We start from the raw sequence: 27,579 nt of genomic DNA, 5'->3' as shown, positions 1-27,579 counted from the left end.
TCGATCTCGATGTCAGAGCCGTTCATGATGATCACGTAGGTGGTGGGAGACTGGCGGGCTACCTACACAACACAAACAAACGCACACGCACACGCACACGCAACGTTTCAGCAGTAGCATGCAACGACAGCTAGTGCCACTATTTTAAAAACATTTTTTGTTTGTTTGCTTTCAGTGGACTATCTAAGAAGCATATTCATTGCAGCATATGAAACACCAATAACGTATCGGTATTTCTTACCCTCGGTTCTCTGAGGGAGATAAGTCAGAGCATTAGATGCCGTTATGCCACCTGGCGTCTGAGCCCAAAAACACATCTTTGACCCACACACAAAAAAAATGCTTTTCTTCTTCCAATATGGTTTGTGTTGCGGCTGTACCTTTAGGCTGTACTTGACGCCATCGTAGATCAGCTCCACCTCCACGAAGTTCAGGAGACTGGCAGCAGGAAGCACTTGGCCCCTAATGTGATCACAAACACTCGGTCAGCAAGACGGCAATATAAGGATGACAACAAATAGTAGTGCAGAGCAGAGTAACCGTAGGAACAGACTGGAGGCCACAAAAGCGGCAAAATTGGTGGAAGTAATTGTCTTTGCATGAAAGAGCAAGCAGCAAAAGCTGCAAAAATCGGTTTTGGCGCCGTCGAGGCTATCAACTTTAACTAACAACGTGACATAATGACCTATGACGTGGCTCAGCGACAGCCAAAGGAATATCTACATTTTTTCTAAACACGACCTTCGGTCAGTCGCTCTCCCAGAATCAAACGCCAAAAGTAGAATCTCTAACGTGATCAAAACTTGTTCAAAACAAAGCATGTTCAGCAAGCCATCAATATCAGGCTGATAATATTCAATACACAGTCAGTATTATCTGTAAATCTTCATGATCATCCAGGTTGTGTGAACTTCATTATCAAAGTAGTTTCGCTGCACAGTTGTTTTTTTTTCTGAGTTTGAACATGTTTCGCTCATCTTTCGAAAAGTTTCTTCAGTTCTACTGGATGTCATTTCAGCGGAACCGAAGAGTCTCCTTGGAAAGAGCAGAGAAACGTCTCCAAACTCGAAGAAGTCCAGCTGCTACAGCTAACCTACTTCCAGTCAGGATTACATTTAGGGATGGTATCCTGGTATCGGTATCGGCACCCGATATTGCTCATTATACTCGTACTTGTCGATACCAGGAACGATACTGCTATTACACAAAACAATGCAAAATCTTGTCACATTCTGTGGACTTGAAAGCAGCATGGAAAAAAGTGCCACCTGATACATTTACTAACATTTAAATCTACATGGAAATGGACAGTAAAAATATCACAGGTGGAAAAAAACAAGGCCATGCATTTATTTTCATTGTATTTTGGTGGTTAAAGGTATCGGTATTGGTACTCGGTATCGGCAAGTACACACATTAATGTACTCGTACTTATATCGGCTTTCAAAAAAGTGGTATCGGTGCATCCCTAATTACATTCAACTCAGTCGCACCTTTCCAGGGAGTGGAGGAAGTCCGACATGCTCTTCCTGAAGCTGGCATCTGCCACGTGCAGAGAGCCGCAGATGACTCCCAATATGGTGTCCGGCCTCTCAGCCTTTAGGATAACACAACATAGTAAAGAAAATAAGCTTGTTTACGTGTAGTTAGGGAAAAAACAAGAAATAATTCAAAGCATAAAATCATCATCAACGTTTTTCAGTTATAGTGGCATGGTGTCAAGCATAAATGTTACCTGAAATCCAACATGGGATGCTCAGAAACATGTACCATACCAGAAATCTGTCAGGCCCTTTTTTTAATAACGTACGTTGTACATTATAAAAGGTCACCTTCCTCTGTTTTCATTATTGAGCTGCTCTTTCTCTTCCTTTAAAGAAACTTTAGGGCTTTTTTGCCTTCAGTGAAGAGAAAGACAGGAAACCAGTTGCAAGTTGGAAATGACCCCAGCTGGATTCGAACCTTGGTCTCCACGGGCATGCAGCCTATTTACAGAACGGTTTGTGCTGGCCCACACCATTAGAGCAGTGTGCCAACAAGCGAGCACTGCAGCGGGGCGGTAGGAGGGAGACACATCAACACACACGTGTGCACGCACACACACACACACGCACACACAAACACACACATTCACAAAGGCAGGCAAGCACACGTGCACGTGCATACACACAGTCACAGACACAGAAGCGCACCAAGACTGCTTGGTTATAACAATTATTAAGAGGTATAATGTGTCAAGCGAGCACTGCAGCGGGGCGGTAGGAGGGAGATGGGAGGAGGAGGATGGGGGAGAGTGTTGGTTAATAACTCCCCCCACCAACCTGGCAGGTCGGGAATCAAACCAGAAATCTCTCGGCGACAAGCCAGACATCCTAACTACTTACCCATGACTGCACCTGTTAAGGTGGTCTTCGGGTCCCATACCAGAATTGTTTTCAGGCCCTTTTTAATAATGTGCACTATAAAAGGCCATCTTTTGCTTTTTGTACCTCAACAGCAACCTACGCTACCGGATCGACAGAAGTCATTATTTCTCTATAGAGGGTCGGCAAAATAAGCGACCAAAGCGATTTCGCCGGGAGCAAAGCAACCTGAGCGAAATTCAGCGATTTAAGTGAAGCTGATATTATGGTAACGAGCTATGAAGCTATGATTGGGTGAAAACCAGTTGGAATATCTATATCTCTGAATGTCCCAGGCTGACAAGCCAGAGCTGTTATGTGATTAGCCAAATTAGGGGTGGGCGATATGACGATATTATATCGTGAATCGCGATATTGAGTAAAATATCGTCTCGAATCTGCCAAAGTGGAGAAATCGTATAGATCGTCTTGCAGTGAAGATGTTTATTATCAGTATCAGAGTGACGTTTTCTCACTTGTGTTGTTGTCTTCACTTTATTCTTTACATTATTGTATTCCACTTGTACACTTTATGAGAGTATCATCAGTGTGTTAACATTTTATTGACTGCAAATTACAAATTGCAAGTATATGAAAGTTGTTTTTTGTTGTTTTTATTTTTTGGATGGAAGATCGTGATAAAAAATCGATATCGTGATTTCATGTTAAAAATCGTGATACAACATTTTTGCCATATCGCCCACCCCTAAGCCAAATAAAGAAGACAATGTCACGTCCAGAGCGAATAAAGCAAATTCATAGCGAAACTTCTTCAGCGACCTCAGCTTAGGTTAGGTTGTTTCTGGTGTACACGTAGCTTTCATCTCCTCGATGTATGGTTCTGCTCTCCTACACAGTACCTGGACTTTCTCTGCGATGAGGTGGTCCAGCCAGCCGGTGTCGATGTCGTTGTTCCTGAAGCTCTCGGTCTCCAGCAGCTTGATCAGGTACTCCACCGTGGTCCTGAAGTCTCCTCGTATAGACAGCTCCTTCATCGCTACCACCATGTTACTGGAACATAGCACATTTGATTTATGAAATCTGCTTTAAGTTCAGAGATTTCCTCACATTTCTGAAGATATGTAATAACCGGTCCGGTATGTATCTTTTCATGGGACAACACCAGTTGTAGCCAGTGGTGTAGAAATTAGTGGCTTTAGTTATTTGTGAACAATGTATTTACACTATTATATAAGCTGTAAATGGGCTTTTTTCATTATGTCAAAGTGCCATTTCTTCAGTGTTGTCCCATGAAAAGATATAATTAAAAAATGCTTTTTAAAAACCGGGTCCTGCTTTGTTTTGGTATATATTCTGGACGCCAACAGAGGTGCATTTTAATTATGCTCAATTCAAGAGCTGCCATACTCACGAGATGGCCTCCTCTCTGTTCTCTCCCCAGGAGAAGCAGTGTCCGAACTGGGAGTCTGCGAACTCGTGCAGCCCCCCCGTGGCCCCCACGCTGAAGTAGCCCCACACGTTCTTACTGCTCCTGAAGTTCAGCTCCTGCACCGTGCCTGAGCTGGGCTTAAATCCCTAAAACACATCAACACACACGCGCACACGCACACACATAAACACACACATTCACAAAGGCAGGTAAGCACACGTACACGTGCATACACATAGTCACAGACACAGAAGCGCACCAAGACTGCTTGGTTATAACAATTATTAAGAGGTATAATCAGTTAGTAACAATTTGGACCAGTGTACCAAATGGTTGCTTCACAGACGCGTTTCGGAGGAAGGCAGAATGCTGAAACATGCGTGTTTGTGTAGCAAGAAGTATTCTATGCATAGTGCAGCCTTTTTCCTGGCTTCATATTCATTGAATTCATTTGGTCAGCATTCTTAGAAAAATAGAAGCCTTTTTGGGGTGAAGCCTGCTCCAACCCACAAATACATGTGAAAAAAAACTGTCACCTCATCTGGGTTTTCGCTGGTGATGCGAGCCGCGATGACATGTCCCCTGGGGTTGGGGATGCACTCGGGAGCGTCAAAGTTGATGACCGAGTCTCCCCAGGGACACTCGCCATACAGCAAGCGGATCTCCTTTATCCGGTACAGAGGGATACCCATGCCAATCTGCCAATCACACAAACCATTGGTAGTTAGGGGTCTGCCCAGTCACAATGGAAATAGTACAGAGACATAGAGACAGTAGTGGTCACTAGAGTCTGTATGCTCTAGACCAGGGATGTCAAAACTCAAATTTTGCCCGCGGAGTCATTTCATTTGGCCAACGAGATCATTTCAAATGTGTATTACAGTTGGCCCCCACTACACATTAATGTATTTTAATATGACTTGAACATGACATTTTGGGCGTCACATGCTCATACAAATGCATCAGTGATGTCTACCACTCATTTACAACAGACTGTGCAGGCACATTTGAACTACAATATCTGCTGGGATTGAGTGTTTATTTGAGTATTGTAAGCATGTGCGCGGATGCACAATTTCAGTACTCTTTGAATATTGAGTTCGGCCCGCGACTTCGGCCCAGATTTAGATTTTGGCCCACTGTGAATTTGAGTTTGACACTCCTGCTCTAAACCAGTGTTTCCCAACCTTTTTAGTCTCGTGTACCCCCTAAGCCTTTTTGTGACTTGAGTACCCCCTAACTCAATTTCTACATCGCTTTCTCCATCCCAACACGAATATGTTCCATACATTTGATAAAATCACATAATAACCCCTGCCGTGTGCTCGCGTACCCCTAGTGGTGCACGTACCCCTGGTTGGGAACCACTGCTCTAAAAATGTTTCTAGCTATTTTCAAGGCAAAGTTTTGTTATACCAGTGTGCAGAAAACTACTGTACTCTCTCAAAATCTGTCACAAAAAGACGTGGCTAGACAGACAGACAGACAACATTTATAACACTATTATGACTGCATTGCAGGCTAATGATAGTACAATCAATCATACTACGGCTAATAATACTACTGGGATGGGGAGGGGGCTAGCGTGGCTGTGTGTTACCTACTTGAAGCCATCATCACTGCATGGGTGCTCCACCTGCAGTCTGTGTGTGTGTGTGTGTGTGTGTGTGTGTGTGTGTGTGTGTGTGTGTGTGTGTGTGTGTGTGTGTGTGTGCGTGTGTGTGTGAGTGTGAGTGTGAGTGTGAGTGTGAGTGTGAGTGTGAGTGTGAGTGTGAGTGCGAGTGCGAGTGCGAGTGTGTGTGTGTGTGTGTGTGTGACCTACCTGTAGCTGTGCAGCTGGCAGGTTGACGTCTGCGATCATCTCAGTGCATGGGTGCTCCACCTGCAGTCGAGGGTTCAGCTCCAGGAAGTGGAAGCTGCCGTCTTCAGAGAAGAGGTACTCTACCGTGCCCGCGCTCACGTAGCCCACCATCTTAGCCAGCCGCACTGCATACTACACACACACACACATAGGAAAAGAACAGTTGTCTTCAGAGAAGATGTACCCTACGGTAGCCAGGCTACGCCCTCCTAGTGACGCAACATCTTTGCTATGATGATAATGAGGCAAACTTTGCGGTGCTCACACTCACGTAGGCCACAATCTCAGCTGGCCAAACGGCATACTACACTTTTTTCCACGTGTACTAATTGCTGTACATTCTCCTCACCCGTTCCATGCATTCGAAGGTGGAGGAGGCTGCGATGGTGGCTGGGGCCTCCTCGATGATCTTCTGGTGCCTCCTCTGGATGGAGCAGTCGCGGCCGAACATGGAGATGGCGTTGCCGTACTGGTCGGCCAGGATCTGCACCTCCAGGTGCCGCGCGTGCTGCGCCAGCTGCATGATGAAGATGGGCGAGCCCGGCACCTCCGCCTGCACCTGGAAGATGGTTTTAACCCATTTAAGGCTGATGCTGAGCATACGCTGCATTGACCTTGACGTTCCGCACGCCTGATTTAGCAGAAGGCTTCATCCAAAGCGGCTTATGAAAAATGACCATTCTTGCCAACATACGGCCCTCGTTTACATGCATATGGAACAAAGTATATGCTTGTACTGTATATCCTGCTTACATGACATGTGGACGAAATAAATCTTAATTGTTACATCAAAACAGGTTGTCTCAGCATCATCTACACATTGATCCCCTTAAAAAAAGATCCTTTGCCATAGCAAGCCCCTTGTAACAGCTTGGCATGAGAGCCAGGGGTCCGTATCTCGAAAGCGTCTTTGCTAACGACGGTAGCAACGTCCTTCGTAAGAGCGACTCAACTCTCTCTCGACAGCGACGCTCACCACTAAATCCAAGGGAATTGTGAGATGGTCTTGAGACGGTCTTAAGACGGTTAGCAACGACAAGAATCGAGAAACGGACCCCAGGGCCATGGCAAGGGCTGTCCTATTCTGCCCTGTAGCATTTGATGAATGACTGCTTATTCTGCCTGTGCAAATGTACACCTCTTCTATGGGATGCTTGCCAGACCGAGCTCCATCTAAGGCTCTAATGCAGGGGTCAGGAACCTATGAGCTCTAGAGACACATCTGGCTCTTTTGCGAACTGTATCTGGCTCTTACTTACCTAGGGTTGCCAACAGTCCCTTGAAATACGAAATTTCCCCGTATTTATAAATAAAAGTACGGGTTCCATATTGAGCTGAAACGGGACATGGGATGTTAAAATGCGTTAAAATTGCAGGAAACTGCATCTAAGAAATACATATTTTTCAGGGGGAGGAAACTATGATGACGTTGACAGTTGGCAGCCTATACTTACCTGTTATCACTAAAAGTAGGCCTAATAACTGGACAGTACACTCTGAAAATGTTGGGCTTAATTGAATGACAGGTGTACATGCTTTTAATTGTATTCAGTGTTTAAATGGTGTGGCTCTCACGAAAATGTATTTTCCAAATTTTGCCTTTTATGGCTCTCTCCACCCAAAAGGTTCCTGACCCCTGGTCTAATGCATACTGTGGTATGTAGTGTATAAAGTACTTGGCTTGGCATGAGAGCCAAGCGACTGTCACTATACAATTAGTGTGCTTTACAATACAGTTCAGAATCTGCTGGGTTTAAAAAGGTCAGTGTGTACATACTTTTAGTAGTTTATTTCTAGCATTTCTGATGCCCATTGACAAATTTGATCTTTTTCAAGTGGTAGTCTGACCACTAGTAGGATTTGCAGCCCAAGAGGTAGATGAGTTCTCTGACTGGCAATCCAAAATGGCAGATTCGCATAGAGAAAATCCACTTATTAACCTCTTACAACCTTATTGTCACCAAAAAGGTAATAATCAAGTCCTAATCTGTTACTCATCTCTATAATGTCATAGCAAAGTTGTTATGATGTAGTTGAGTATTTTCAGCAAAAACTGAATGGGTCCTCCATCGGCAGGTCCATCTGCACTACGATGACAATGTGAGTGCCACTGCCTGACTGACCTGTCTGAAGAAGCCGGGGAAGTCGTCTGCACACTCCACCTTCCTGATGCCCTTCCCCCCGCCCCCCTCTGACGCCTTGATCACCACCGGGTAGCCAATCTTCTCCGCACTCTGCACACAAAAAACAAGTGATTCACTACTGGCACTTTTAAGTATTATATTTTAATCACGACATACAAATAAGGTAATGAAATGTTTTTTTTGTAAACAGAACACATTCTACATTGAAGAATTTCTGTTTAATGTCATTCAATATGAACAATTGTCTGTTCAAAGACAAAAAAGATTTTCACTATCTACAGTGACAAACTGTGTATAAAGAGTTTCGTTGCAAAATGACTCAAACACCATTTTTGTTTTTTGCTTTTGCATTTTATTATGGGAAATGACTGCTCAGACGTCCTTTAATCTATGTGTGAACTTGCATTTTACAATGACTGACACATTAAGTTATAGTTGTAATCCGCACACTTCAGGTCTATTTTTGTGCAAAGAGTCAAGTAAAGCTTCTTTGCACAAAAATAGACCTGAAGTGTGCGGATTGTCTTCTTTTTATAGAGAACAATAACTGATACAAAAATGTTAATTTCCCCAAAATGTTCCGAAATGGATGCTATTTTGCAACGCAGCTCTTTGTGTCTTTACCGCCAGCCCTTCGTCCACGTCCCTGACGCAGCCGTGGATGTAGATCTCGGGGGGAACGCTGATGACGTGGCCCAGCCTCTGGTCCTCCTCGGCCCACTCCACCCTCAGACCTGCAGGGGTCACGCGGCAGAAGAAACGTTGTGCCATTAAATATTTGGGAGCATAGAATAGTATTGCGGACATTCATTATTTTCTTGTTTTTTGTCCAGCACCTGTGTCACTGATGTGCGTTCATTCTAAAGTGCATTTTAGTTTTGTGCTCATTTATTCCTATACTATTATATATTTGTGTTGTCTCTCCAGTGTATTTTAACAGGTGTGCACACTGGCGCCGACTATGGGGGGGCACAGACCTTTTTGCCCCCCCAATAATAAAGTTGGGGGGCAAAAACACCCCAATAATGACACGTTAAAAATAGCTGATTTCACTGATGATTTAAACCCACTATGAGAATGTGAAGTCTGTAGCCTATCCCCTTTCTCACTGTCTCATTTTTTTTTTACTCACAAACGGTGAATTCATGAACAAATTTGTGTTTGAACCGTCGGTACGAGCGAGCTCGCACAGGGAATAGGGCCTACATCTGCAGCATCGGTCATGGCCAATCGGCGGGAGCGCGCATAGTACTTGAGTGGCAGAACGCCATCCTCTTTGGGCAGAGAAAGCAGTGGGAATGTTGACCAACATGTTTATTATTTGTGAAGACTATAGCGTACATGGACAATGTTGTGTTATGTGTTTGCTTGATTATTGTATTCGCACTGGCGATTTTTGTTTGCGATGGTCCAGGAAGTTTAAGGAACTGCAGGCTGCGCAGCATAGGTAAAGTGACGAATTGAATAAGTGAAAAAATATACTGTCCCTCAGAAATGTGTGTATTTAAGCCAGTCCTTAATGAGAGCAAAGGTGATTAGTAGGCATATGGCTTCGCGTTAAACTGCGGTGCAATCATTGTTCTGGGCTTTGCTGCTGAAGTGTAGGCCTATAGAGCGAGATGAATTCTTTCGAGGTTGGATTCCCGTTGCCAGTTGAGAGTTGTCAACTTTGTTTGGTTTGTCGGCCACATGAACATTTATTTTCTGGTGTCTATAAAAAGGCCTCACTATTTTGTATTTCTCCATCTCAATAACGGCTGTATTTCACTCCAACCATGACATGGAGGTAATCGTGTTCTCACAATTAAACAAATAGCTTTGAATGACATGTAGCCTAGACTAATCTAAAATATTATGATCAGACATGGCCCGCCCCTGTTTAGTTCAGTATTCCAATGGTTGACAAGTTATTGACAAGTTGAACCCCAGATTGCACACTATCTGTGATTTGCTGCGTAATAATTCCACCTGTTTGGTCGAATACAGATGTCCAGTAATAATAGGCTACAATAGTCCCGCGCACATCCACATCTGTGATTCTGATTGTGTGATTGCGCACCGTTTAATTTCTGGCGAAAATGATGGAGACTATACGGTTGCAAGATTGAGACAGGTTTGAAACGCAGTTAGCACTAAACAATCTAATTCCCAAAAATAATCCTTGCATGTTTGTTGTCTATGCACAACATGCTATCTGAAGTGGTCCATGCGCTTTCGCGTTTGTTAATCAAGTAGGCTGATATGCCAACATTCTGCCAACGTGGAAAAGGTGCCGCGCTCTTCGCAATCCGGTGCGTCAGGGGAAGGCTGAGTTCAAGGTAGCCTAGGTAAGACCACTGGAGCATCTGGAAGATTATTCTCTGCTTTTATTTAGAGCAGTGTTAAACTAACGTTTCGAATTTACCATTTCTTCATCGGAGCCGAAGATGTGGCATCCTCGGCACTGCTCAAAATAAAAGCAGAGAATAATCTTCCTCAGATGCTCCGGAGAACTTACTTTGAAATCTGCCAACGTTCTTGCACTGTAGTATCTAGTCCTAAACGTCTTTATGGTAACCAAGTAGCCTATTAACGGTCTTAATGTCTGTATAGGCTTTCAGTAAATAACGGACCTGGCTAAATGCCGTGCAAATGCGCCACTGAAACAGAGGTAACGTTGACTTCACGCAATACCCCCCCCCCCCCCCCCCCCAAAAAAAAAAGGCCTAATCTGCCCCCCCAATGTTGACATGAAGACGGCGCCTATGGGTATGCATCCTCTAATATAAATACTACTAGACAATACGTTTTTGTCCAGTGAGTTGGTCTAGTACTGCACCATAAGAGAGAATTCAATTGATTTTGAGCATTGAGAATTTGTTGTTTGTGTGTGTGTGTGTGTGTGTGTGTGTGTGTGTGTGTGTGTGTGTATGTGTGTGTGTGTGTGTGTGTGTTCATACCTGAGCCACTCCAGGGCAGTGTGGGGATGTCTGCACTCTGGGCCACTATGGAGGAGGCAACTTTGTCCCCAAGAGCCCACATGGCCTTACTCGACGGACCTGAGAAAAACACACACACACACACACACACACACACACACACACACACACACACACACACACACACACACACACACACACACACACACACAGACACACACACAGACACACACACACACACAGTAGCATCAGAGATATACAGTATATACCACATCAATACAACGCAGTAGGTAAACAACGTAAAAAGATGTAGAGAAAACAAGACATCCCACAGATCACGCCCACAAACTCCCGCAGATCAAGACAAACACATTCAGTACACGCACGCACGCACGCACAACCATTTACTCATCCTAGTCCTAAAAGACAAATGTGGGGTGTGTTTCTCGAAGCCCTGGTTGCTAACTACGTTCGCTACTTTCTTCTTTGCCATGCAATTTCCCATTGTCAATTACCCAAGTTGCTAAATGGCTAGCAACTTAGCTATCGAGAAGCGCACCCCTGGGCAGTACGTTTTCAGGCAAGTGAGATGGGTTGTTTGCTTACCTAGGAAGACAATGCCAGCCTTGTGGAGCAGCTCTGGTAGTTTGGGATTCTCTGAGGCATGGCCCCATCCTGCCCAGACCGCCTGCACATCACAACAACACGGGCCATTAAATCGAGGAAACTCATAGCTAAGCTACAGATTATCTGAATAGATAAGGTCAGAACTGGCTTGCTGAATTGTTATTCAGGACCACTTTGTAACTGTTACATACAGTAATCCGCCATCACGCGATTCCTTAAACTATTGTAATGTACTGTTATGGTGAGTTAAATGCTTCCCGTTTAATTTGCCAGACATCCCATTTGCACATGGCCTCGAATTCAGGATATTGACATGCCATCGTCAACTCGATTCATTCCACTCTCACATTTGCACCTGGATTACTGCTTTTGTGGTTGTATGCACCCCAACAATTCACAATGCAATTCAACGCATTCCACACTTCTTCTAATGGATCTCTAAATACAGAAAATGACACCTGGTTTTAACCATTTACCTGCACTGGTATTCTCTTGGCAATGTCCACAATCAGTTCTACATTTGCATAGTTGTTGTTATTCGGCCCTCCAGGAACTGGCACATAATGATCCGCCATTTTTATGTATTCTAGAAGAAATAATAATAAAAAAGACATCGATTAGTTTATTTTGAAACGTTGTATGTGGTTTCACAGTCAGATAGATACATGTGCATGTGCATGAAGAAAGATGGCTGCTCTTGTTACTGTCCGGCCTGGGCTCTTGCCTGCATTTGCCTTCAGGTCCTCTGGGGTAACCATGACGACGAAGCGGATGGTCCTCTCATTCCGGAACATCTCGTAGGACCAGCGACGGATGGAACGCATGCATTTCACGGCAGCGATGCCATTATTGGCAATCAGTACCTTGGGGTTATAAAAAAGTGGAAATGATCAATAATAGTACATGTGGATCACCAGTAACTGGATAACACTTCATTCAGTCCAGTTATCCAGAAAATGACATTTCTGGTTCAGAATGATTATTTCATAAATATCTTTTAAAAAAAAATATGAGCCCACTTCTTGACAGTAAGAAATATAAAATACCTATGTCTTTTACAACAACTGTGTCTTCTATCTGCAGATTTTCTGTTGCTTTAACCAACAGTTAAAGGGACACTGTGTGAGATTTTTAGTTGTTTATTTCCAGAATTCATGCTGTCCATTCACTAATGTTACCTTTTTCATGAATACTTACCAACACCATCAATTTCTAAGTATTCATTATGACTGGAAAAAATGCACTTTTCATACATGAAAAGGGGATCTTCTCCATGGTCCGCCATTTTGAATTTCCAAAAATAGCCATTTTTAGCTGCAAAAATGACTGTACTTGGGGCATACTAGAAAATATTTGTTTATTACTTAGTAAACTGTCATGTAAAGATCAAATTTGGCAATAGGCAGCCCAGTTTCAATGAGCAGCATAGTTGCAGTACCTTTTTTGACCATTTCCTGCACTTCCCTTTAATAGCAAGACTTGAAGATAAAACAATGGTAGGGGAAAACCTTTTGCACACTTCATGCTTACACAGGTACATACACTACACACACACACATACACACACACACACAATCACAGACACACACAGAGACACCGCACCTTGTCAATGACCTTATTTCCTCCGAACCGAGTGACAAACTCGGCCGGGGAGGCGACGGTGAAGTCTCTCTGCAAATCCATTTTGCGATGCTCTCTTCCTTTTTTCACCAGGTGAGGTCCTGACATACTAGGCCTGCCGAGAGAGAGAGAGAGAGAGAGAGAGAGAGAGAGAGAGAGAGAGAGAGAGAGAGAGAGAGAGAGAGAGAGAGAGAGAGAGAGAAGAGAGAGAATAAGGCCTCAGGTCATAGTGTAGTTCAAACTGGAATAAAGGGAGAGAGGTGACCTTTACCTCCCCGTAATTGACTAGGAGATAAGGCTCTCAAGAGGCCTGGGATATATCGGCTGGCTACACGTACAGCATATGTTGCTTTTCTCAAAATCACCTCAGCAGTGCTGCACTGGCTAATATGTATATTATAATATTCTGCCATAGAATAAATGACAAAAAAAAAAATCAAGTGTGTGGTCCCGCAACCAAAAATCCAATGTACTTAAACGATTTTATGATTCTCTTAAAAAGAAACATTGGGATCAAGCGAGTTGAAGTTTTAAAACAACTATGCGTCATTCATAGGTTGCAATGATCTTTTTTTTTCTGTAGCAATCAGAACATTTCTGTTCACCAGGTGATAAATGCGCGCACACACGCGCACACACATACACACACACAAAACATAATCAGATAGACACTTGAAAATGTTAATTAAGATTAGCAGAATATCAAATACAACATATTTGACAACATACAAGACTACTCATGAAGCAAGCCAGGCAAGATGAACTTCAGCTGCTATGAAATAAGATTATATGTGATAGCAAAATTCCAAAATTCCACTTCAAACATAATCAGCAAGACAATTCCAGAACAAGTTTAGAAAGATAATCAGATGTATGATCCAGCTCCACAGCTGTCTTTCGGTAGCAGTTTTACCATTTTCCATATTTTGTTTCTGAAGATCAAACTATGAGAGTGTTTTCTTCCTTACCGACAGGTCCTGTGTGTCACCCCACACTCCTCCCTGGGCACTGCCCTCATATAAATACTCACATGGCAGGTGGAGCCAATCAGAGGTTAATATGTTATCAAAAGCCAATGCCATGCAATGCAATTTCATCGCTCCTTCCCTGGAACCTCACTGCTTTAATTGCTTCTGTGTACCGGGAAGAAAATCTTTATGAATTCTTCAGAGCATAGGAATATCGTACACTTAGCAGGAAATCTGGTTCCAACTCTTTAATGAATCACCATTATGGTGTCAGAATATGAACTTCCTGGTAGCAACAGCAACTACAACAAATCCACCTCAACATTCTAGAACAATATTTCCAGAATTCTAGGATAAGCCAATAAGGAGATCATAGGGGCTAGGAATAAGGTAGATGAGTAGAAATAAGGTAGAAGGGTAAAATAATTGGAAATAAGTCTTACTGCAAACAGAGTTCTGCATCTGCTTTATTGTGTATAATATATACTGCCCTTTTGTGTAAAACAGGCAGTATATGGAGGAGTTGGGTTTTACACGTTTGTTGGCTTTCATTTCAGTGGAAAGCTGGAACCTCTAGAGGGTCTTTAATGGTCAAGGGGGTGCGGTTTCCTCAATCCACTATAATAGCTGGCCTTGGTGGACAAATCCAAACATTTGTAACAGTGCCGTCCTGCAAAAGTATTCAATTCTCTAATGTATTCCTCCGCAAATATACCTCTCTAAGTCACCACAGGTGGTCCTGCGCTGTAACAGAGGTTCATTGATTGCAAAAGCTAAAAATCTGAGTGAGCAATCTTTGTATTACATAATCATGTTGTGCAGTCCTTAAAAGAATAAACAAAACAGATGGACTAACTTGCACTACAAACTTCTACTAATCTCTAGTCACAATAATTTATAGGCCTAACACTAAAATGAATGATGCAAAATGATCTGGTGTATAGTAAGGAGAGAACAACATACAGAGAAAACTTGAAGTAACTTATTTGTCAAGTTAACATACAGTATGGCAGGCAGAGAACTCCACATGGTTTCTGATAAGCACAACAACATTCCTGAGTCTGTTTTCGGGAGACTAAAACGGGACTGACAGTATGCAGTAACTAAGTTGCACTAACCTTCTGCAAAAGACCGAGACCCATTTAGGAGATACGACTCTTGCTCCAAGCCCATGCTTGATACTGTATGACCACGAGCAAATAAAAGCCAACAAGGTCCGCTTTCCTTTCTTCCTCCCTCGCCTCGCTATCCCCTTACCCCTCCCACTCACAGATAAACTTCCTCTCATCACACACACACACACGGACAGACACATATATACGCACACGCACACAGACACACACGGTCAAAGCAAGTTGACACAGGACAGCACGAGACGGAATGTTCTGAGTAAAGCCGCAGCCTACAAGTCGTCAATCACCTTTTCGATCACTGCATTTCAACATTAAAAAACACAATGAAGACCGGCGTACATGTGACTTGGCTGGAGAAACTGCAGTGTGCTCGTGAAAAAAACAAAAAAAACAAAACCCGCACTCTGCCAAGTTCTGCACACAGAGTGTACTCTACGGAAAGATCAACAACATTGTTTTCTTTTTTTCTCTCCTTCCTTAGAGAATCATATTAAAGCAAAGCAAAGCAAAGCCATACGCAGGCTCATGAAAATTATAAGTTATAAGTAAAATCAAAACACCACAATCCACATCTCTCTCACCTCTCCCATCTCCAAGATTTCCCTCCATCCTTATAATAATGCCTTGCGAAACTTTCCTGAGGGCACAAAACATCAAGCGTCTCTCATGCAGCTTTGGCAAGAGCCCTTTTTATCATCAATAGCAACTGGCTGCTGGCAGTCTAGTCCAGCCTCATCGACCTGCCTCAAGTGGGTGACGATGAAAAAAAGGGCAGGCAACAACTAACCAACCATGTTCCAGAGACGTCCCACACCACAGGCCATGCAGAATCATACAGAGAGAGAGAGAGAGAGAGAGAGAGAGAGAGAGAGAGAGAGAGAGAGAGAGAGAGAGAGAGAGAGAGAGAGAGAGAGAGAGAGAGACAGACAGACAGACAGACTGACTGAGAGAAAAAGAGAGAGCGAGAGAGAGAGAATTGCATGCGCCATGTGTGTGATGTTTTTCTTGCCTAGCTCCTAGTCTGTTGGCAGGGAGGGATAAAAAGCCAAACGTTGATACTAGAGAGCTAAATGATTGGTTGAAGTTGTATGAGTGGCCACTCAAATCTCCGTTAGCAAACACTCACAGACACAGTACTTCGTCAAGGGTATACATGTTTTCCTCTCCTATTCTACACACATCACACATACTCCTGCAAAACAAATGGTGTACTAATGTCACACCAAAAGCAGCAGCGCCGGGCCATTCCTGGGTTGCATGCTGCTTGTGAAAGTCAAAAGTCGGGCAGTGCAGTGCCATTAATAGTGCGGGGACGTGCGGCATGCAACAATAACAGTGGGGAGAGCACGCAGGGGTCAGCCAGACCCTCTCCAGTGGAGGCCATGGGTGCTGCAGATACTCACGCACACGCACACACAAACACAAACACACCTTAAAAGCCATGGGTGTAGATATAAGCACCCCCATCCCAATCGGTGCACATACACCCCCCCCCCCCCCCCAAAAGCCATGGGTATAGATACAACACCCCCCACCCCACACACTCACAGTATCAGTGAAGAGCCACCCCCCAACCCCGAGGCCAGTGGTTCTTAACCCGTTTTGGTCTCCATGTCAGGTCATTAAAGTACCGGTATTAATTAATGTCTCAAGCAAGAATCATTATAATTAATCACTTAAAGTGATACTGTCCCATTTTTGGAAATAAGGTCATATTACACCCCTCCTTGAGTTAAATACCAGTAATAAAGTTTTACCTTTCTCCTGTACTTTCAACCATTTTCTGAGTATGGCAGGGCAAGTTTTACCTCCATGCTAGCAGTTAACATTCAGTCCTATGAGACCAGCTGGCGGCTAACTGGTCTCATAGGAGTCGATGTTAACTGCTAGCTTGGAGGTAAAATTTCCACTGCCGTACTCTGAGAACAGTTGAAAGTACAGAGGAAAGGTAAAACTCCATTATTTAACTCAATGTGATGTGTGATATGAGCTTATTTCCAAAAATGGGAAAGTATCCTTTTTAGTGTGTATACACGTGCAGAAGTTTGAGTTGGGGGTGCGCGGCTTGTCTTGGGCACAGGTAAGGGGGTGCTTTAAGACAAAAAGGTTAAGAAACACTGCCCTAGGCCACGTCCCGCATACTAAAGCCATGGATGTATACAACCTCCCGCAACCCCACTCCACATCAAAGCCATGTGTACGGTACATATAGTCCCCCTCTCCCCCTGGCCATCACCACCACTCCAACCTAAACATGTGCCCTCCATGACCGCATAGGCTGGCAGCTGCATTGCTTTAGGAGCTGACTGGTTTTCACTTGTCAGTATAACAGAATAGTTCCTAGAAGTCAGTACATACCGTACAAGAAACTGGACCAAAAAAAAAAGAAATAGAGACATAGGAGAAAGATTCCAGCAACATGTATATCATTTTCGCACGAACATAGCATGCCTTCTTAAATTGACAAATAAGCTTAGTGTCCCTACATTGATGTTCAATTTACAATGTGGAAGTTTAGATTTCTCTCATGAATCGAAAAAGAATGTTTTTCAAATGGATTATTTCATCATTGATTTGATAGACAGGCCTTGATAAGTAACTGTCCAAAGGCCATTAATTGAACACAATACTCAACACATTGTGCTATCTTTGGGCAGAGGGGGCATGTTCCTGGTACTCTAAAAATAGAATCAAGAGCAGAGGACCATTTTTTATGCTGCACAGGCCCATGCTTCCTGCTCTCACATGGTGTACACACACACACAAACACACACACACACACACACACACACACACACACACACACACACACACACACAGACACACACACAGACACACACACAGACACACACACACACACACACGCCTATGACAGGACAGGGAGAAACTGAGCCACTGACTAATCGACGTCTTTGACCACAGTAGGGGAGGAGAGAGGAAGCAGAAAGGAGAAATTAATTCACCACAACATACGTATGTGCCAATGTGGTCTTTTAAACAAGACCCAGGGGACAATTGCTAGAAAAATTCTGACCCAATAGACTATTGTGCAACCAACCAAACGAAAAACGTGGGTTTTGTTTATTTCAGTGCTTCTGAGATCTTTCCGCAGTGTCGATTAACACAAAAAGGAGGAATTAAACACCCTCCGTCAGGTTATAATCAGGGTTTGGATTTACACGGATGGTGTGCTAATGTGACATTGTGACATTGCATGAAAGTAGGGCACTTGAGGCAAGCAGACAGCTGTGAGTGACAGGAGACTCTATACTGGGGCACTACGTATAGCCTACTTGCCTTGAGAGGGCTGCGTCATTCATCAGTGCTGTAGTGAATTTAGTGTGCCCCATTTATTATTTGTATCTCTTTTATTTGTTTTGTAAGTTATTTATAGCTATAGAATGTAGAAGTAACCATGGACATTCACATGACTAAAGGTCACCTCACCTCCCAGTTCCTCCCAGTCTTTTGCCCCCCCTGTTTTCTACGTGTATGTTATATTGTATGAATGTACAAGATGATGTGTTCATTATGTCTGATCTGTGCAATGCATTTTATTTGTGCAATGTGTTGTACTAAACACCTCAATTTACTTTGCAACCAATAAAGGACCTCAACTCTACGAAGGCAATGGCCTAAGCCAGTATGTTTTGTTTTGTTTGTTTTTTTTCCTTCAGAGTGAGCAGGAACAGACCGGATAGGCCTGCATGCCTGGTAGAAGTTTAATCCAGTGCAGGCAGCGCCCCCTCTACAGCCTGCTGTTGAGCTGAGCACATCTACAAAGGAAGAGCACCGGGAAGAGATAACCAGTGTTGCCAGATTGGGCGGTTTCCCGCTCAATTGGGCTGCTCAGGACCGCTGTCTGTGGGTAAAAACGCCCAATTTATGGCCATAAATGTGAATAGAATCGGGCGGGATTTAGTGCTTCCAGGCAGGTTTTGACCATTTTTTGGGCTAGAAATCATTAGCCTCATCTGGCAACCCTGGTGATAACCCCAACAGAGATTATCTGCACGACCCCTTCACACTGCCTGGCTGCCCGTTTACATTCCTGTTATTTTTCAACACAAACACAATACGCCATGTGTCTAGTAGAAACTGTGTGTTTGTATGTCTCTCTAACAGCCAAGTGCATTGCTTAGTTTTTCTGAGTGATCGGCCAAGATCTTGGACCACTTTATTGAGGCACTTGGCAGGCAAAACGTTTTAATTACGGTACATGCAAACAATGAACAATGTCTGGCCAACACACGCACTCCATGCACACACACACAAACACACACACACACAATTACTTAACGCTCAACCCACATATCTAAAGGTTCTCATTCATGCAGGTGATGTTCTTTTTGGAGCTTGAACAACTTGCTTACAACTCCTTTACTCAGCACACACACACCTCATGTACACAATCAAACAGTAAGTTATCTAACTTCAATCACAGATGACCTACCTCATGCTGTTTGAGGACGGGCAGGCTACCACTGGTGCTGTTGGTGGAGGCTCCAGAGCAGAACTGGTGGAAGATGTCGACCGCTGCGGTTGAACTTCGGTGGCGCTCGCTTTGGCCGACGGAGGAGGCCGAAACATAACCAGGGGCTCATCGTCTGAAGAGTTGTCTTCCGAGGCGCCCAGAATAAATTTCAGCTTCGCCCTACTCGCAGGCCCTCCAGCCAGCCTAGGCCTGGACGATGAAGATGATGATGAAGTTGGAGCCTGGCTAGGGGCTGGAGGGGAGACAGATGGTGATGATGATGATGTACTTGGAGGCTCTGCACCAGATGGAGTTTTGCTGGCACCAGGTCCCTCTGCACTGCTGGAGATCTGAAGGGCCCCGTTGTCTGCAGACATGGCTTCTGTCCGAGGGCCAACTGCTATGGAATGTTCCTGAGAGAGATTCTTTGGCTCTGTGGTAGAGGTTCTGTTAAGCTCCATCTTATCTCTCTCACTCTCTGCTGGTAGTGTTGCTGTGAATTGTAGTCTAATAGTCCGGTGTGTTCTGCTTGGCTTGCTGGGTGGCTATACGACACCTTGAGATCTTGAAAGTTTTGCAAAACGCCTGACAAGAAGAGGGGCAATTTAGGAGGGGCAATTATTTACTTGCCTCCTCAACACCTCACAGATATCTGAAAAGAAAATAAAGATCAAAAGTTCACTGCATTGTTTGAGTCATGCCGATTAGCATCTTGACATGTTCATGTTCTAGCATCATGGTTTTTTTTTTTGAAGATCACTTCCTAAGCGTACTTCCTTCACTTGCTATAACAACACTTTCTACAGTATATAGCATAGGCTAAACTTGGCAAATAATTTTGCCACAGCATTAACTTACAAAGCAGTTTAATATTACCATGCAGAACATGATGAACCACTTTGTTAATCATATCCAGGAGAGACCATATGCCTAACAAAACAATGCAAAGCACATCAGATACTCCTATACTCTCACATACAGTAGGCCTAGTGCTTTAGGATAAGCAGACAACAAACCTGATGACACACTTGGAGCATGGCGTGTGTGGATACATTTTGCACTGATGTGGTGTCCGCTTTTCCTGGTGAACCAGTAGCCTGTAAGTAACAGGCTACTGGTACACTGCCTTCTCACGCCTCTCCGCAGGCGTGGTTTAGTCAAAAGATGCTTGCACGTGGTTGGAGCAACCTCATATGAATGACATGGCACTTCGACCACTCACGTTGAAGCTTTGTGACGTAGGACGTGTCGTCACCTAAGCGCCGCCAGGTCGTACAGGTCGGGAATCAAAACAGTTACAGCGTGTTAGAGAAGAGACTAGCAGAGAACATAATGGCTGTAAACGACCGATGTCGTCTTTGCAAGGAAAATCTCAGGATAAAAGGTGTCATTACAAACAGCAGGATTTTCCAGAAGGACACTAATGCAAAATCAATCGAGGAACGGCTGGCAGAAATCGGGTTGACATTAGCAAATGTCCAGGAGCGTTCGTTCATTGCTAGGCTAGAAGAGAGTTTGAGTACTTTCAGAGAATGGCAAGACGCAGAAAAAGAACCGAATCGCCCTACTATAGGCCTATCCAGTTTAACATCAGCCACGACGACCGCGAGTGCAGCAGACACCACCACCACCACGGCCTCGGCCTAGGCAATCGCAAGCAAACGGGACAGAGCCCGAACCCCATCGGAGCAACCACCGACCCCTGGCCCCCCAGCTCCGAAATTACCGAGGCCAGCAGCCACTGACAACACCCCAGCTCGACAAAGCGTTACAGAGGTGAGAAAATATATTGGGTTGTTAGACAATAACCAATGATTTGCGCCAGTGCAAATACAATAAGCATTTAGCCAATTTAATGGCTACTCAACCTGCTTATGTTAGCTCCACGCATCAAGCCAAGTCTACTTAGCACCATGCCATGGTAAGATAATGGTAGACAACTGTATCGAGAAAATCTCAACTACTAGCAGTACGCCTGGTATAAGCAAGTCTTGATTAGACATGTTTGTGTGTGTGTGTGTGTGTCAGTGTATTTGAAGAGCTCTTTTCCACAATGTTGTAAATCCATTTTCAAAAATATTCCAAAATGAAGTGTTTTTGTAGTCTATTTATTGCTAATATCACTGAAATGTGTTTTATAATGTTTACATTTGTTCTGAAAATACCACATAACATTAAACCAGTTCCAATTTTCCCAAATGCCATCATAAAGTTGGATTTAAAAAATAAAATAGGAATAAAATGACTTCTCATTTTGGAAAAGAGCTCTTCGTTTGGTGTTGGTGGTGGTGTGTGGTGTGTGTGAGATGAGAGAGAGAGAGAGAGAGAGAGAGAGAGAGAGAGAGAAGAGAGAGAGAGAGAGAGAGAGAGAGAGAGAAGAGATCCGTCCATCAAGCTCACCAGTCCACACATTTGCTTGTGGTGCCCATCCCCCATTATCACCCCTCTCTGCCCTCATAGTCCTCTCCTGTCCATCTCCTGACCACAGACAACATTAGTTGTTGTTTACTTTTATTAATTCCCAACAGACCATTCAGGTACTTCCACATTTCCCAAGTAACCCATGTTTTATGTTGGTCTTTTTGATTTAACTGTGAAGTCAATTGAACTACATGTTGTATGAGTTGTGTTATATAAATACATGTTATTATTATCATTACTTTTATTATTGTTATTGGAGTATCTTAGAACACTTTCAGTGTTATGTGCATATACTAATATAGTATGCACTACTAATATAGTAGTATTTAAGTCAATTAGCTCGTATTGTATTGTAAAAAAAAAAAAAAAAAAGTAATCATGTAAAAACTGTCCCTGACTATATTTTTTGGGTGTGTGTTACAGGTGGTTGTCTATTACCCCACCAGAAGTAAAGGTGAAAGGATGGTGTGTCCAGATGGCACAGCGGTAGTAGTGGAGGCCCTGGCAAGAAAAAACTGGAACTGGGCAGCCAAACAGATAACGAAACACCAAGAGCTGTTTGGACCACTCACAGAACACATTCAAAACATTCTGGAGGAAGAGTGCAAGAAGATATGCAGCCCTTTCACCCATTTCATGCTGGCCAATACATTGGCTGACAGTTTTAAGGCATTTTCATTTCAGAAATTGCAAGCAGATTTTCAGATTTTTTTTTTGTGATACCTCAGCATACTAAGATGGATATGTGTACCATGATGTGCATAATGCAGAAGTCACTTGCCCTACAACCAAGGACACTTCCAGGGCCCAACACCTTACACTGAGACACAGCTAGAGACTGTTGATGGCCCATTGGTTATGTACCTGTGAATTTAACAGGCTCCCCCTTGATGTCTGTTCAGCTGAGTGGAAACAGATTTTAAAGGGATTGTATAGTGAATGTATATTCTATTCATGCCATTCAATAGTTTTTTTTAGTTTTGTTAATATTTATTATGTTTCTCTGTGCACATTATTTATGTCTTATCATTGTACAGTTAATACAACACCCAGATTGGCACAATAACACTTTTATTTACATATGTCACAATAAAAATATTTACATTTTCTCCAAAGACTTTTGTACATCATTATTTCCATTCTTGTAATTTACATTGCTACAACAGCATTGATAACATTTGCTAGTTTGGACCCCAGAACTACTGCTGTGTTGCGTCTCAGTTCAGACTCATCATCAGACTCATCAAAATAGCCAGTGAAAATCAATGTCTGGCACTAAGAAAGTGTCATCAGGGAGAGTTTGCTCTGTTTACTCAAAGTCACCAAACACCTCACTTATTATAAGTAGAATTTCCTGAGCATGTCGTAGCCTACACACTGGTAAGTTGTTTGTTATGTAAGTGATATCAAAGATGTAAGGACTATGGTTGACTGCTGCTTCTATTAGCTTTGTTCCAAACCCGGTGCAGAAAGCCTTGCTTGTGACAAGTGGCATGTCTGGTACTAATGTACGCCTGTGTGCCTGCCTTAATCACTTCTCTCACTGTCTTGTCAACCCTAGGTGATCCTTTGATTGCATACAAGACTGCATGTGAGGGTAGAGGGTATTACTAGATACATGTTTCAGGCCAAGCCTGATGTTATGTCTATTTGGGCTCACTGTCACCCGGGTTGCATTGTGCATGTGTAGCAGCTTGATGACCCTCTCTGTTGACAACTTCTGCTGAAGCCGTCAAAGCCATGACAGGTGTGCCTGAAAGATAACATATGCATTCTGTTAGTCATCAATAACCAAAGAGCTATAGGCCGGCTCAGCGGCCCTTGACGGGCTTTTGCTTCCCATATCTGATTTCTATTAATACTTTATTTATGAAGGCTTTATCATGTACTGGGTTTGCAAAACAATTTTTTTGTTTTTTTTATTGCAAGGAGTCATAATTTGTTATGCCATTAACACTAACTGTTAACATTACATTACACTTAGCAGACGCTTTTATCCAAAGCGACTTACAGGAGGTTGAATTACTTACAGAGGGTCAGTGCAATGTACTCTGAAAGTTAATACAATGTGTATTAAGTAGCCTACAGTAAAAACAACAGCAATAAAAAAAACTGTAAAGGACCTAGACAAGGGTTAAGTAGGTTGGCAGATTTTTTAGAAGGTTTGCTATTAAGCAGTGAGTTTTATTTACAATGTCTGACCTTTCTTTCACAACTGAGCAGAGTTGTCCCAGGCGAGAAAAGCTCTCTCTCTCTCAATGCTGGATTCCCCTTTACACCGTTGCCCCTGAAACATAGAACGATCTCCGTGAGTACATTGAAATTGCTGGACGTTAGCACACCTTTAGCACAACTGGGTGGGGGAAGGGGTTTGTTCACACCGAAACTTCACAAGGCTCTGGCGTCAGCACTGGGCATAGCAAACAGCGAAATGGCCTGATTATGAAACGTTTAAACTACGCCCAAACCAAAACAATCCCTTTACTTAATCTGACACTAAAGTTTCACGACCACAAGTTCAATAAAAACGTTCCAATAAGCCTTACGGGCGTCCAAGGGAAGTGTTTAGTCTGGGTCTCATTCCCATGGGGTATCTGAATCCCGAATCAAAATAGCATGCGTGTTTCTCCAGCACTCACGAGTGTGCTACATGAGCCACAATTTCACATAAAGCACAATAAATAATTGCTAATAACAACCTTGTTTTTTCACTTACCATCTGTACGTGAACTTCATCCACAACAATTCCCACCAGGTTTTTTTGATAGACTTCAGAAGAAAGCATAGCCAGCCACTTCTTCTATAGCCATGACTCGGGACTGCTCCTCCTTTAGAGAATCAACTTGAAGTATTTTGGATAACACCGCTGATAACTCCTCGCACGCCGCCATTACTGTTGTGATTCAGTGAGGGGGCGGGCACAGCCGAACTACCCTGGGGGAAGGTGTCGCGTTCGATAAACGTCATACCCACTGAAATCCCTCCCTACGATCCTGATTCGTCGTGCTGCTCCGTTCATTTCGTGAACGGAGGAGGAGAGCGAATCACAGGTGTACCAGAAGGTTTGTGTAGCCCAGCCCCCGCCCTGGGCGTCAACACATAGCTTCTGGTTCACCAGGAAAGTGTCCGCTGTCTCTCCCACCGTAAACAGACCGTCTCTGACTGCTGGCTGGGGTAAGGGGCGTCCATATGCTGCCCTCTGTCCTTGTGCCATTTAGGGGAAAGGTGAATTATCAGCTAGGGAGGAAGGGAAGGGGCTGGGAGGGAGGTGAGCTATAATCTAACAACAGAGCAACAGTTAAGATATGTAATTGCTTCAAAGGTTGGGAAGTAGCTGCCAAATCATCCATAGTAAATCATATATTGCTGGCAAACGTACGCTACTTGCCCATCAAACATGTCTTGCAAGTTGTTCCTCAACAACCCCCAAAACTACAGTGTTAGCAACAGAGCTACTCTCGCTGTAGTATAAACACACACACTTCATCTAAATCGGCAATGGGTAAAGACCTTTTATTGTATGGTGTAATGTCAACAATACACGTTTAACCCTTTAAATGGAAGTTTAAACGTCTTATGTTGGTCTCTTAATTATTTAAAGGTAAACAGAGCATCTGACACCTCACCAACCTGCGAAGTACCGTAAAATAAAACAAAAAGGCTGGGCATGAGCATTTAATGACCACCCTAGCTGACACTTTATACGTTGTTAGAACTATATTAATAAACACAATTAAATTCAGTTGAGTTAGTTACAAAGTAGCAGGAGCAACGTGAACACGTTCAAGGAGGCTACTTAGCACGAAAGTTCCCAAGACGTGGTAGCATAATCACAACTTACCGTTAACTTTCACTCTTATCCACATCCTTTGCCGTTATCCATTTGTCTCAGCCGCATGTATGAGCTATGTTGTTTTAAGACAACATAGTTAATCCTGCCTGCCGATCATGGCTACATCTGCTCTTGTGCGTTTATTTTCTTGCATGGATACGAAAAGGACACGAGTAAAGTCAACAACACACACGCAGACAGCGTGGATCAACCAGCCAGCTGCAGCACCACCCACTCACCAGATTCTATTTTGTTTCCTGCAGAGGCCCATGCTTCAGATCCTGCAAAGACCCACCCTCCAGTGCAATTTTAGTTCATTCCATCATGGACAGTCAATGGATATTACCATACTATACTGTAGGCCTACATTTATTGGCGTGCTCCCCACCTATTTAGCCAAATTCAAAGCAACTAGTGGTGTCTTCAAACAGTATCTACTGCTCATCAATTCTGTAACCGGTGTTGTCAGATTCAGTCCTAACATTTTATTAGTGGGCGTTGAAGATCTATTATAGAGAGGTCAAGATGTGCCCACTCCACCAAAAACTGTTATTTTAATCTAGGGAGAAAGTAATATAAAAGCAAATAATAGTAATGTAATAATATAATATAATATAATATAATATAATATAATATAATATAATATAAAATATAATATAATATATAATACAATAGTATAATAATAATATAATAGGGCATAATGAGGTATCATCAGAGATGGTTGTTAGAAAATATCTCTGGTTTCATGGGGTAAAAGCAGTAATATGGATTGAGCAGAAGGTTATGGACAACAAAAAAGGCTAGGAAATGACGACAAGAAGTAAGATCCTGAGACAAAAGTATTGATAAAAAATGCTTTGTTTTCATTGCATCACTGCATCATTACATTGATTTACAATCTCAGCTCATGATTAATAGTTCACACCAAAAGTCAGAATGTCTCTTACAACCTGAAAGAAAAACATCTTTCTCATGTTGTTGACTACCTGTCACATGCAACATTGTACGCCTGTTAAAATGGTCACTGCGGACAGTTTTAATGCTTGTCATATGTTTTTGTTCAGCGCATACAGTAGGATGGCAGGCTGCAGCAGTCCTGTTTTATTTTTGCACCAAATTCGAATTAAGCTAATTTTACCAGGGAATAAAGGGATATCTGTTTCATTGTTACATTTGCCCATCAAAATCAATTATTTAAGTCCATGCATGTCAAAGTCAACTGAGAGAACGCTTCTGTTGCTTTGTCAGTTTTCATCATTCAAAGTGCTTTGTTCATGGTGGTGTACAGTAACTGTTCGTGTTGTTTCATCTTGGTGAGCTTGAATTAAAAGCACTAGCAAGTCTTCAAGAGGAAGCCAGGTCGGTTGGTTTGGCTAAGTGGAGGAGATCGACTGTCAGAAGCTGTACAGCTCTGCTCGGCTCTGCTGTGTTGTGTTGTGTTGGACTCCGCAATGTACACAGACAGACAGACAGGCCTTGGGGACATGTCTGGCCTGGTCTGGTTAGAAGCAGTTCAGCGGCACGGCAGGGGGAGCTCCTATCTTCTCCTACAGTATCTCTCTTCCGACTCCCCCATCTCAGGCTGAAGGACAGAGCTGTTTATGGAACTGCAGGAGCCTGGAGTCCCCAGCAGCTGCGGCCTCCTCCACCAGTTTCTACAGTCAGGATGGAAAGAATAATAATCAATATCAAGCCATGTTAGGATTTGCACAAGTAAACTCTTACACTCACATTGCACAAGCACTTAAAAGCAGCAGCAGCACTGAGACAGATTTGTGTGGAATTTCAG

General features: G+C 43.3%; 2 protein-coding genes and 1 long non-coding RNA gene across 7 annotated transcripts in view; all 3 read right to left on the bottom strand.

Moving 5' to 3' along the window:
- The window catches only part of acacb (acetyl-CoA carboxylase beta), a 61,169-nt gene extending 40,555 nt beyond the window's left edge, over window positions 1–20,614 (bottom strand). For all 5 annotated transcript variants that reach the window (XM_063195057.1, XM_063195058.1, XM_063195062.1 and 2 more), the window contains exons 1-17: window positions 20,554–20,614; window positions 19,517–20,189; window positions 12,945–13,077; window positions 12,067–12,205; window positions 11,819–11,928; window positions 11,322–11,403; window positions 10,737–10,835; window positions 8,422–8,531; window positions 7,777–7,887; window positions 6,003–6,212; window positions 5,615–5,785; window positions 4,329–4,490; window positions 3,775–3,938; window positions 3,263–3,413; window positions 1,494–1,597; window positions 381–462; window positions 1–62 (exon numbers count right to left, since the gene is read on the bottom strand). The exon at window positions 1–62 is cut by the window's left edge and continues 84 nt beyond it. In XM_063195057.1, coding sequence (XP_063051127.1) covers window positions 1–62; window positions 381–462; window positions 1,494–1,597; window positions 3,263–3,413; window positions 3,775–3,938; window positions 4,329–4,490; window positions 5,615–5,785; window positions 6,003–6,212; window positions 7,777–7,887; window positions 8,422–8,531; window positions 10,737–10,835; window positions 11,322–11,403; window positions 11,819–11,928; window positions 12,067–12,205; window positions 12,945–13,077; window positions 19,517–19,998 — 2,372 coding nt within the window. In that variant the 5' untranslated portion in view covers window positions 19,999–20,189; window positions 20,554–20,614. The remainder of the gene's footprint in view (window positions 63–380; window positions 463–1,493; window positions 1,598–3,262; window positions 3,414–3,774; window positions 3,939–4,328; window positions 4,491–5,614; window positions 5,786–6,002; window positions 6,213–7,776; window positions 7,888–8,421; window positions 8,532–10,736; window positions 10,836–11,321; window positions 11,404–11,818; window positions 11,929–12,066; window positions 12,206–12,944; window positions 13,078–19,516; window positions 20,190–20,553) is intronic.
- Window positions 20,615–23,227: 2,613 nt separating this feature from the next.
- Window positions 23,228–25,075, bottom strand: LOC134445907 (uncharacterized). The gene is made up of 3 exons (XR_010034366.1): window positions 24,675–25,075; window positions 24,161–24,245; window positions 23,228–23,711 (listed from the first exon to the last, which is right to left on the bottom strand). It is a non-coding gene; the product is annotated as an uncharacterized LOC134445907 (long non-coding RNA).
- Window positions 25,076–26,630: 1,555 nt separating this feature from the next.
- Window positions 26,631–27,579, bottom strand: part of skic3 (SKI3 subunit of superkiller complex) — a 30,960-nt gene continuing 30,011 nt past the window's right edge. Inside the window, exon 41 of the mRNA XM_063195056.1 lies at window positions 26,631–27,445. Coding sequence (XP_063051126.1) covers window positions 27,368–27,445 — 78 coding nt within the window. The 3' untranslated portion in view covers window positions 26,631–27,367. The remainder of the gene's footprint in view (window positions 27,446–27,579) is intronic.

Source organism: Engraulis encrasicolus, chromosome 3 (genome assembly GCF_034702125.1).
Source record: "Engraulis encrasicolus isolate BLACKSEA-1 chromosome 3, IST_EnEncr_1.0, whole genome shotgun sequence".
Taxonomy (NCBI): Eukaryota; Metazoa; Chordata; class Actinopteri; order Clupeiformes; family Engraulidae; genus Engraulis; species Engraulis encrasicolus.
This window is presented reverse-complemented; position numbering and strand designations above follow the sequence as displayed.